The sequence below is a fragment of the Plectropomus leopardus genome, chromosome 23 (genome assembly GCF_008729295.1).
Source record: "Plectropomus leopardus isolate mb chromosome 23, YSFRI_Pleo_2.0, whole genome shotgun sequence".
In the NCBI taxonomy this organism is placed as follows: domain Eukaryota; kingdom Metazoa; phylum Chordata; class Actinopteri; order Perciformes; family Serranidae; genus Plectropomus; species Plectropomus leopardus.
The window spans coordinates 7398105-7409322 of record NC_056485.1 but is presented as its reverse complement, the minus strand read 5'-3'; the positions used below and the strand labels follow the sequence as shown (position 1 = coordinate 7409322).

Below are 11218 nucleotides of genomic sequence, written 5' to 3'. Positions count from 1 at the left end.
ACCGTTCATTCCCTAACAATCAATCAGGGAAATTGGCAGCCCTGTTGTGCAGTTACTCTGGGGGTCCTGATTTCACAGCCAGCCTCCGTCACTACTGCGTCAGCACTGATGAGCTCAGCGTTACCGGTAGGGAGGGAGGGGGGAGGAGTTGGCGTGCAGAGGGAGTGAGAGAGAAACCGAGGAAACAAGGAGAGAGAGAGAGAGGGAGAGGGGGAGGGAGAAGAAACGGGGTGTTGCCGCCTCTGAGACACACTCAGGCATCGCAGAGTAACAGCAGCAGGGCGAGGACAGAGCATCCCTCCATCCTTCTCTCGGGGAAAACAAGACTGCTTTTTCAATTATTGAAGCCGTACAAAAGCCTTTACATTATTTAACATAATCAAAGCCAAGACATTGTGGAGATACATTGCGCCGCATCATCAAGAGAGCGAGTTCACCGGAGAGAAGAGAGCTCAGTGTGAAAAAACAGACGGACTGTTTCAGCACCTCGGACAGCGATCATGGCTCCAATGGTGGAGGACGGCGCTCAGCTCGGTGAGTCTGACCCTTTCATTCATTAACACACATACTGAATGTGTTATTGTTGGTGGTTGTTGGTGTTATAGTGGGGGGGGGGGTTAAGCTTGAAGAAAAGTACCTAGTTATTCATTATATGACTCATCTCGAAAGTATTAACTAGGGTTATTAGTCAGTCAATACTTAAAAGATACAGATTAGCAAAAGGCTAATGTGTTTCATGTTAATTTATGCTAAGTTTTAGTCATTTTAAAACATCATTACAGCTAAGTATGTTAGAGCAGCTTATTTTATAAAACGTGAAAGTGAATGGCTTTGTCCAGTGTGTAACAACGTGTTTGGGAAGACCTCCAGCCTCCATTTTGCAGTTAGCTTAAGGGCGAAAGCTTCATTAAGGGACAGTACTTTATTTGGAGTAAGGGGGGTGGCTGGGGTGTTACATTGTTTATTTTATTTATAGATAGATAGATAGATAGATAGATAGATAGATAGATAGATAGATAGATAGATAGATAGATAGATAGATAGAGAGGAATTTCACATTTTTTGTCTGTCATAAATGGTGTGATTTTTGAGGTTTTTAAAGAAACGAAAACATGCCTTTGCCACTTGCAGGCTTTGAGGTTCTGATGATATTTAAAATAAATACAAACCGTGACCATTTTTAGGTTGAATGTCCCACCCTTACCCAAATCACAAAAACATAACTCCCTCCCCAGTGCTTAAAAGTTATTATAAGTGCCTCCCCCATTTTGCACCACCCCTCCTCTGTCATAAATAATGAACCATTGCTAAGTGTCAGGACCAATAGGGAGGTGGTGACATGGTTTACGATATGAATATGAGCAAAGTTCATTTACTATTATTAATTATCAACGGATTAAGCAGGTGTTACTATAGCACAGGTGAAGTCCAGAAAGCACCTGTTTGTTTTCTTTATTTCCTCTCGGTTCAGCAGCTCCCTCACCGCCCTCCCGTTGCCACATCCATCTGTCTGTTGTTGTTGTTGCCTTGAAAGCCACTCCACCCAGGATGTTGGGCTGAAATATTAATGACAGGCGAACGGAGAAAACAGTGTGTACAAGTGCTGTGATCTAAAATTGAAATGAGCTTACTGCCCCTCCTTATTTAAGTTAAGTTAAGGCAGTAAATGAACGGATTCTGTACCTGCAACTATCTCAGAAAAAAAACTTAACACCATAGAAATTATACTGATAGTTATATTTTAATTGTATATGCACTGGACATTAATGCACAGGCAAAGGGACTATACTTAAGCTGATATGTGACTTTGTTGTTATTAGTTTTTTTATATTAATATTAAATATGCTTATGGGGCCAATGCAACAAGCAGAAAAGCACAGGAATAGACAACAACAAAACAAACAAACAAAAAAAAAAACCCTGCTAATTTATTAAGCAAAATGCAAACCTTTGCGGAAACTAAATCGTTAAAGGGCAATCGGAAATTCTACGACAATTACTGTTTTCTACAGCGATTTTAAAAGAAAACCTGCCTTTTAAAGACACAGGCAGCATTCTAAAGCAGTACGTCCCTTCCCTAAGCCAAAATAAAAAACACAACGTCCTTACCAGTGATTAAAAAAATAATTGACATATCTTTTCATCTGTGCAAATCGATTTCATGTGTTTAGGATAATCAAATGTAGGAAAATACATATTGACATATATATATATTTCTGTGTATTAACATGACGTTTTCAACATCAGAATCACCCAGGCAATGATCAAACATCTGATTATCCAAAACACATGAAATCGATTTGCACAGATGAAAAGATACATGAGTGATTAATCCTGGTGCCCCCTCCTCTCTCTGTTGCTCTTTGTATGAGTGTTAACCTGAGTGCTTTTCCACTGGGCCGCCCTTTTTAACTGCAGGGAATGATGCACGTTTTCCTCCATTGAAATAATTAACTCTGACTGCATGAGAAGGCAGCATGGTTGCTGTTGAGTCACAGTTCAGAGCCACGAAACAAAGAACTCAAACATGAGTGGCAAATATGTCAGTAATTTGTCTCCATAGAAACATTTTAGTGATACTATAGGAGACCAAAGTACCATTTAAAAGGGATTGGGTCCTTAAAGTGCTGCTGTATTAGGAATATAAATTAATACAACAAAGGTAATATCGCATATTTTTGGCCTGGTTGTCAGTCAAAAAATGTTGTATATTTTTCTGACTTGTCAAAAAAAGGCATTTCTTTCTGCATTTGTTGCGAAGTTTCTGTTATTTTTCTGTTCCGCTTCTGGATTCAGCCATTTTTATAAACTTGCCATCAAAAAAATCAAACAGTCACATAATGACGTTATGTGGTTTTTCCGGCACTTCATTACTTACACCAGCTGTTTCCTGTTGATTTGGCGTAGCCAGTTTGGAATATGAACCCAGTACTGATGGTACTTCATGAGGGTCGAACAGATTGTGTTGTTTTTATCTTCCTCTGAGTCAAGATAGCAGCCTGCGTCAGACTTGCACACAAAATGGATTCTGTTGCAATAATTCAACAATGAAATCTGTCGAGGTGTTTTACTGTTGCTTGTTTCATCATTTTTGTTGGGGCGTGTGGTCAGACAATTTTAACGAGTTATTTCGTCTTCCCTCCACACTCTTTCCTCCTCCATAGTGGCAGTGCCAGTAGGTGTTGCAGTGGTGAGTGTCTTCGGCCTTGTCTTCACTGCATCAGCCTTTGCATGGATCTGCTGCCAGCGTAAAAACACCAAATCCCAGAAGACACCTCCCTACAAGTTTGTGCACATGCTCAAAGGGGTCGACATTTACCCAGAGAGCCTCAGCGGCAAGAAGAAGTTTGCTGCACCTGCCACCACGGCAGCTAACGACACCAGTAAAACTGATGTTAACGGAAACTGCCACACTGTGTCGCCAATGAGTCCGTCTGGCACCAGTAAATTGGCATCAAGCCCAAATGGGTCCAGACCGGCAATGCATCTGGATCTGGAGAAACGGGATCTGAATGGCAACTTCACCACTAAACCGTTTCATCACCACCACCAGAAGGTGCGCAGCTCCCCGGACCTGGAGCTGCCTTCTCCCCATGCAGGGTTCACCCAACCTGGGGTGATGGACCGCCGTGACCTCCCTTCACCATGCAGCACCCTCTCCAGCCAGGCGCCCACCCCAGCTGTGGACAAGCCCCAGGGAGAGGAGAGAGAGGGTGGGCTAGGAACCCTCCACTTCTCCCTGGAGTACCAGCCAGAGAGGAAGGCGTTCATCGTCCATATCAAGGTATGTGTTTAGATTTATGTGTCTACAATCTTTTTTTTTTTTTTTAATAGAAATTTGAATTGATTTATTTTGATTTTCCAATCCAGGAAGCCCATGGCCTGACACCAACTGACGAGCAGTCACTGACCTCCGACCCTTACATTAAGCTGACCCTGCTCCCGGAGAAAAAGCACAGAGTGAAAACCAGAGTCCTGAGGAAGACTCTGGACCCCGCCTTTGATGAAACCTTCAGCTTCTATGGGATCCCACTGGCCCGAGTGTCAGAGCTGGCCCTTCACTTCATGGTGCTGAGCTTTGATAGGTTCTCACGCGATGAGGTCATCGGAGAGACCCTTGTACCCTTGTCTGGGATCGACTTAACGGAGGGGCGAGTCCTGATGAGCCGAGAGATCATCAAAAAGAATGTCAAGGTAGGATCTGGAAAAATTTGGATGATTGAACACTTTTTTTGTCATGAGTTAAACGTTTTTTTCCACTGGCATTAGATGTATAACACATGCAGTGAGATTATTGTAAAGCATGCAACATTTTTATTTTATATAACAGTCAAATTGACCACAAAACCACTTGAAATTGCAGAATGGCTCCAATAATGACTCAGCATTTCTCTCATTATAACCAAAATGTGCTAAAGTGCTTCCACCATTACACTATTAATCAACGCATAAATCAGCACATTATCATCCTAAAAAACATTTACTTACTAAACTATAATAGACATGTAAATTATGGAGCTTTCTGTAACTTACCTAAATGACATGCATCACATTATGGCTCTTAAAACCACACCTTTTTATACTGCTTTCAGTTTACTCTAATGGCATAATCTGCACCTTGAACCAAAGCTTTTAATTTTGAATTTCAATAATACATTTTGCAAATGCATTAAAGAAATTCCCTTCATAGCTTCTGTCACTAGTTAGTTTAGAAAAATGTTAAATGAAGCCAGTAGAGAAAGCGGATAGGGAGTGTATCCTTGTGTGGGCAGTAGACGAGAGCTGTTGCACCATTATGGATTTGAAAGCTGATACTAAGGTCTGCTGTTCTTGGATTGACTGCTGTGAGTCCAGATGCATGAAAGCTTTCACAGTTTCTTTTTTTTTTATTGTCTTACCATTTTTTGCTCCATTTTATTATCCTCTTTTACTGAATTTCCCAATTTCACACAGTGCTGATTATTCTAAAATAGTTAATCTCTGTGGTCAATGCATTTAACAGCTGAATTATATACATGGCATATTTCCTCTCAAATAACCTGCCACTTAGCAAACAATGCTTCAGTCACTGAATAATCCATTATACAAATTATTGAGGTTAACCATTTAAAACCTGGATCAACATCTTGTTTTGCGGTCACCTTTCATTATCTATTTAACCCTTTGCAACTTGAGCGAGTTGGTTTGATTTTTTTTTTTTCTTTTTTGAAAAAAAAGGGGAAAGACATTTTTTTGGGGGCCATGTTTAGGTAAAGTGCCTTCTCCTCATGTTTTTGAAAAAAAAAATCAAACCATTTTCCTCATGATTCACAGAATTCATTTTGTGAAGATCTTTATATCAAGAAAATAAAAGGAATGGCCAAATTAAAAGGGAATCAGATAGACATTTTTCATTTTCCAATGGTGTATTGAATAGATTGGAGTGATACCCACACCATTATGGATCTATGGGCTGGTGGTCAATTGACTTCTGCACCAGACAGGCTTTTCCTGGTAACTGTGAGGACCGCAAATGTACTTTAGCTTATTTCCAGTAGGATGTTACTCCTTTTTAGAGGAGTGTCATGTACTGTGGTATCCGGTCCGCTTTCTGAGATGTGGGCTGTAGTATTGTTAGAACCACGAGTATATTCTGTATATTTCCTGGGAATGCATTGGAATAAACTTGAATTAGTGACATTACATTCAGAGTACTGGTGAATTCGAACAATAGATTGTAAGATGATATCTCTATCTGTATCACGGGTCTGTGGTCTTGTATACAGCAGCACTCTTTAGATTTGTAGGTGGAATCTGAGATGATATCAATGTAATGATAGAATTGTGGGCTCAGATTGTACTCTGCAGAGCTGTAATGGACGCACTGTGCCTACCAGGTCGGAGAGGATATGTTCGCACACATTTGTACCTTCTCAGGAGGATTGTGAGCTATCTGTAATATCGTTAAAGATCCCTGATACGATATAGCACTCCAAAGAAGTGCTGGGATATGCGACTCAGATTCGGAGAAATATAAAAGGTTTGTTCCTCCCTCGGCAGAGCCCCCTCTGTATTTTTATCATCAAGAGGATAGTATTTCTCTAACTATATTCTGCTGGCTCTCTCCACGCTGAGTATAACCTTTTTTTTTTTCAATTCCATTTCTCATTTGGGTCCCAGGAGAGACAACTCTCATAAAGCTGTAGGGAGGAGTCGGCTGTGTCTGAACACTTTTTAGTTCAATCAATAGAAAATTAGTTTTAGATTACGTGATATTGCTTAGCAATGGGATTTTTTGTGGGTCTTTTTGGCAGGTGAAAAGAGAAAAAATGCTCGGCCTCATTAACTGTAGTTATTTACTGTGTATAAGCTGTCTTTTCTTTAAATGAATGAACATATTGGCACTTTTTCGCCTGCAATAAAAAGAGAACCACTTCATGTGCAAATAAAAGTGCAAACAACCCTTTTTGATGGTGACAAAAAGGCTTTACAGAGTAGAAAGAAATAGCCCCCAGTATAAATATCAGCAATAAGACTTTTTAAAGGATCTTTGGCTGAATTCTTAAAATGAGCCGTCTGCATTGTTTTCTCTCGTTAGAGGCAGCCCTTTGCCAACAGGGTGGTGGCTCTCTTTGTCTGCATGGCACAGATTATGTCTCACTGCTTTGTGAGGTGTGTGCATGTGTGAGCAGACACAACCTAAGGGAATCGATACAGCATGTCGCAAGCAGCATAGCCATCGCCCTGTTTCCACCCTTGAGAACGACAAAAATATAACAATAAGAGTAGTGAATTTTTTGCGTGTAGTAGCTTGTTCTTTCATCTATAATAGATCTACAACGTCTCAAGAGGAATTGTATAGAAATGTGTATTTTCAAAGTTGTCTCTGTGCTACTTCTCATTGCCATAGAAACCATGAGCTGAAGGCTTGACATCCCGTTAGGTGTGATCACAGCATCCGAGGTGTCAGCTCTCTTGGGTGTGGACACAGACGTGGATGTGTATCGCAGATCAGGGAGCTTCTCCATCACACATTTGTGCTGGTTAAGATAAGAGAACACGCTGCATAAGCAGGTGGTGAATATTGAGTTGACAGCCATTTAATTAACAGCGCTGACACCATTTGCAAAACAAGCAACTGTAGGTTCTACCACAGGATTGTTGAGAGTGGTGAATAAATTATTAGTTGTTAATGTATAGAGTTTATAATTTCTTGCCAAGTTGCTCATTGCCATTTTCAAGTTTCAAAGGTTTAAATGCACACGAAAGGCCCCTGAATGCAGTACTAGAAAAGTGATGTCATTCCAGGTTTCAAAGGGTTAGTGTATTAACAAAAATATATTACAACAGATGTTTTAGTTACATACAACCACTTTGGAAATAAACAGGGTCATAATAAGTGGGCGGTTCAGTTTAATAGTGAGGAGAAAACATATTTTGTTTTTTTGTTTTTTTTAGTCTGCTGCCTTGAATACACTTTGATGCCAGTTCATGTCTTGTTCAGAAGCAGCTAAACATGTTAGAAATTATTTTCTTCTCAGTCCCCTTTCACACCTGCCATCTCTTTTTGCATCACCTTTTTTAAAAAAAAAAACAAAAAAAAACCCAGCAATACTCTGTATCCCACCACCTGCCACCCATTCACCCGTCCTCTGTCTCTCCACAGAAGTCCTCAGGCCGAGGCGAGTTACTGCTTTCCCTGTGTTACCAGTCCACCACCAACACTCTGACTGTGGTCGTCCTCAAAGCTCGCCACCTGCCCAAGACTGAAAACAATGGACCAACAGGTAAATGAACGTTAAGCTGAACCTTTCAAAATGCAATCCGTAGGATCACTGCTTCAGCCGACAGACACAAATGCATGAGTGCATGAACTTTCTCCACATAAACAGATGCCTTAATTTTCCTCTTCCTGCCAAGCAGCCCAGACTACTTTGGATGCTGTGATAGTTGCCATAATGACACCGCCACCGCACTCAAGTAATCTGATCAGGATGTGATAGAGAGCACTTTAGTGACAAGCACATGCGCGCTCACATACACATACACACACACAGAGTGTTTACACAGGCAGCCTCTTTTGTCCTCATCACCAACATCCATCATTTCCGCTCTATTGATTGCCGTATTGATCCAGCTTTGGAGTAATATGGCTCTCTGCTACCACCGCAGGGATGGATATTCACCATGCCTTTTTTTGCATCTGTCCTTACTTTTTTTATTTGCTCTCTTCATTCTTCTCTAGATCCATATGTCAAGGTTAACATGTACCATGGGAAGAAGCGCGTGTGCAAGAAGAAGACCCATGTGAAGAAGTGCTCCCCCAACCCAGTGTTCAACGAGCTGTTTGTCTTTGATCTGCCCTCCGACGAGGGCCTGAGAGACACCAGCGTGGAGCTGCTACTGATGGACTCAGACACGGGCAACTCACGCTGCCCCAACACCGTCCTCGGGCGCCTGGTGCTTGGCACATCTGCAGCGGGCACGCCCGGCGAGCACTGGAGGGAGATCTGCGACCACCCGCGTCGCCAGATTGCCAAGTGGCACGGTTTGTCAGAGGATTAGAACGCCGGGGTGTTGGTGGATTCTGTCATCCATATCCGATTTGGTACAACCACAACACGGATGGAATGAGGGAGGGCGGGATTTAACATCCTGCTAGCCAGGACCCGTTGGACTTTCAGTGTGGGAAACAAGTGGGAGGGGACTTTGATGTTGTGGGGAGGGTCATTAGAAGTGATGTCATCATTTAATCAATCATTCAATCACTTATCTTTGAAGTTATTGGGGTTCAGTGGGAAGGGTGGGGCATGACAAAGGGAACCCCATAGCTTTAAACGATCCCAAAGACTGTCACCGAAAATCACCTGGTAACATGCAACATCATCTCCATGGCAACAGCCAATTGTCACTGTAACCGTGTGCAGTGCAGAATGTCTTAAATGTCGCTATTACTCCTCTTCTTTTCTTCCTCTGCTCCTCCTTCTTCTTCTTCTTTCTTCAGCTCTTCCTCTTATAAATAGTAACCGAGCCCATCGTATGAAAACCATAATGAACCACATCTGAAATGCTGTAAAAAATGTGGATTATTAAAGTTTATTTTATAACGACAATGTTTTCTTCATAAAGATGTAGACCGTTTTTATTTATGTTCTTGTTTTGTACTCTTATGGTTGATTTGTTGAACATGTTTTGTAAGTATAAGTGGTATTTCATATATTATTAAGTACAAGAAGGCCTAAATTAGGTGGTTTGAGAAAAGACTGGAACAGACTGAGTGCACTGGGGACAGTTAACTGTGGATGCAATTATGTGTGTGTGCGTGTTTCGATATGAGAGTGCTTGTGCTAAGCGACTGTGTGTGTGTGTGTGTGTGTGTGTGTGTGGGTGTGGGTTTGTCTTAGCTCTGAAAAGACTTGAGCCACATAATGTTTACTGTAGGTGTTTGTCCCCCTTACTGTGAGCACAAAGACAGCTGAAATGTAAATGTATGTACCTTACTATAAAATATGGCAAGTTCTGAGAAAAAATGAGTTTGAAGTATTTCTTTAAGGAGTATGTGAAGTTAATTGTGTGTGTGTGTTCTTGCACTTAATACATCGTGAGGTCAGAAACATTTTCTAAAACAAAGTGAGGACATTTAGGCTGGTCCTCACTTCTTTAAATCCTACCTGAAGGGCAAAAAAATGGCCTGAAAGGGATATTTTTTTCAACCAGCTTTGTATCAAAACAATGTGGGTCGTATGTGTAGATGAACTGTGGTAGGCCTCCCTCAGTCTAACCGTGCCTAGGCTTTACTTCCGCATTTTTGTATCATCTGTGATTGAAAGACACAACTCAAAGAGTTTACAGCTGATCGAGAGACACACCTGCTCTTCTCTCTCTCTTTCTCTCTCAAACTCTGACCAAAATCATATCAATTATGTTACTGCACTACATATTTCTCACCTAAAATGTTTTCACAAACATATTTTATCACCATGTTTTGATGGTGACAGTTAGTAAACAGAAAGTGGGCACCGTTCTGCTTTCTGCACAGTTAAATCTGAGGCCAAAAAAGAGTCTAAGCAGCTCTGATCAAGATTCTGTTAATTATTTGCATATTTCTCTCCTAAAGTGTTGTCAGAAACATGTTTCAGCTTACGGTTAACACAAGATCAGGCTGGCCGCCATTGTGTCAGACGAACCAGTCCACATTCAATCACCAGCCAGTGGGAAATCAGCTTTCTGATAGTTGTAGGTTTTCTACCTTTTGAGCAAAAGTGTTCTTTTTCTCTTTTTCTGGTCCTATAGCACCAATATGAAAAGTACTTGTCTGAGACAGCCTAGTTTTATGTGAGGTCCTTTATATCAAATACTTCTTGAAGGTTCAGGTTAGAATGTGGTTTGGCTTAGGGTTGGGGTTCGGCATTTAGTTGTGATGGTTAAAGTTTGGGTAAGGGTCCAGGAAATGCATCATGTAAATGAGTGTCCTCTCAAAGATAGGAGTACGGGAATGTGTGTGCGTTTGGAAGTACATTATTACCACTCAAAGCATTTTAGCTCTTTTAGGATTAATGGAATAAGTTAAGGTTAAGCTCAGATTTTATTTTAATATCGTCACATCCACTAGCTTGATTTCACAGGAAATCACTCATAAGATCTTGGCTAAAAGCCTCTTTTAATATGATAACACCACAGCACATAGTCTGTGCGTGGACGTGTGTGCGTGGTCACCTCCACCACCCTGAGGATGACATCATCGGGCCCCTTTCCAAATCTGATGATGTAATAACTGCTGAGTGGCTAAGTGCGCCAGGATGAAGTCATCATGTCTGAATTTAATATCAGCTAAGTGGTTTGGTGAGGGAGGACAGCTGGCTCAGCATGCCCCTCCCTTTTCTTTGTGCCTTTCTTTTCTGAAAATACGTCTAAATCTAAGAAATGCATCTTTATGACCCCGCTCTGTATCCTGCCTCTGTCCCCCATCTCTCTGCCAGTCTCTAGTCTTACACCGAGTTGCATCATGTGCTTGCTGGTGAAGCATCTGTAGAAGCAGGATGCTCTGTCGCTCTGCTCTCCCTCAGTGGTTCTGACCTGGGAGGTCGCTCTCTGAGACTGCTTTCTTTTTAAAACCTCTGCTGTCATCTTTGAAGCAATAAAATAGACCTGTGCAACGTGCACCACTGCTACCATCCCATTACCCCACTCCTCTACCTTACCAATTATGACAGAGCCGTTTAGCTGATGCTCAAATGGG

At 41.5% G+C, this 11218-nt stretch overlaps 1 protein-coding gene across 1 annotated transcript; it reads left to right on the top strand.

The window, feature by feature from the left end:
- Positions 1–225: 225 nt before the first annotated feature.
- syt4 (synaptotagmin IV) lies at positions 226–9497 on the top strand. The gene is made up of 5 exons (XM_042512468.1): positions 226–534; positions 3165–3784; positions 3871–4194; positions 7646–7766; positions 8225–9497. Exons 1-5 carry the CDS (start codon positions 501–503, stop codon positions 8542–8544), a joined length of 1419 nt encoding a protein of 472 aa, XP_042368402.1. The 5' UTR covers positions 226–500; the 3' UTR covers positions 8545–9497.
- The last annotated feature ends 1721 nt before the right edge of the window (positions 9498–11218 follow it).

Excerpts from the sequence above, each read along its gene's own strand:
- syt4 (XM_042512468.1), top strand. The coding sequence starts at position 501 with ATGGCTCCAATGGTGGAGGACGGCGCTCAGCTCG. Across the intron at positions 4,195-7,645 it reads TCATCAAAAAGAATGTCAAG|AAGTCCTCAGGCCGAGGCGA; the intron begins GTAGGATCTGGA and ends GTCTCTCCACAG. Across the intron at positions 7,767-8,224 it reads TGAAAACAATGGACCAACAG|ATCCATATGTCAAGGTTAAC; the intron begins GTAAATGAACGT and ends ATTCTTCTCTAG.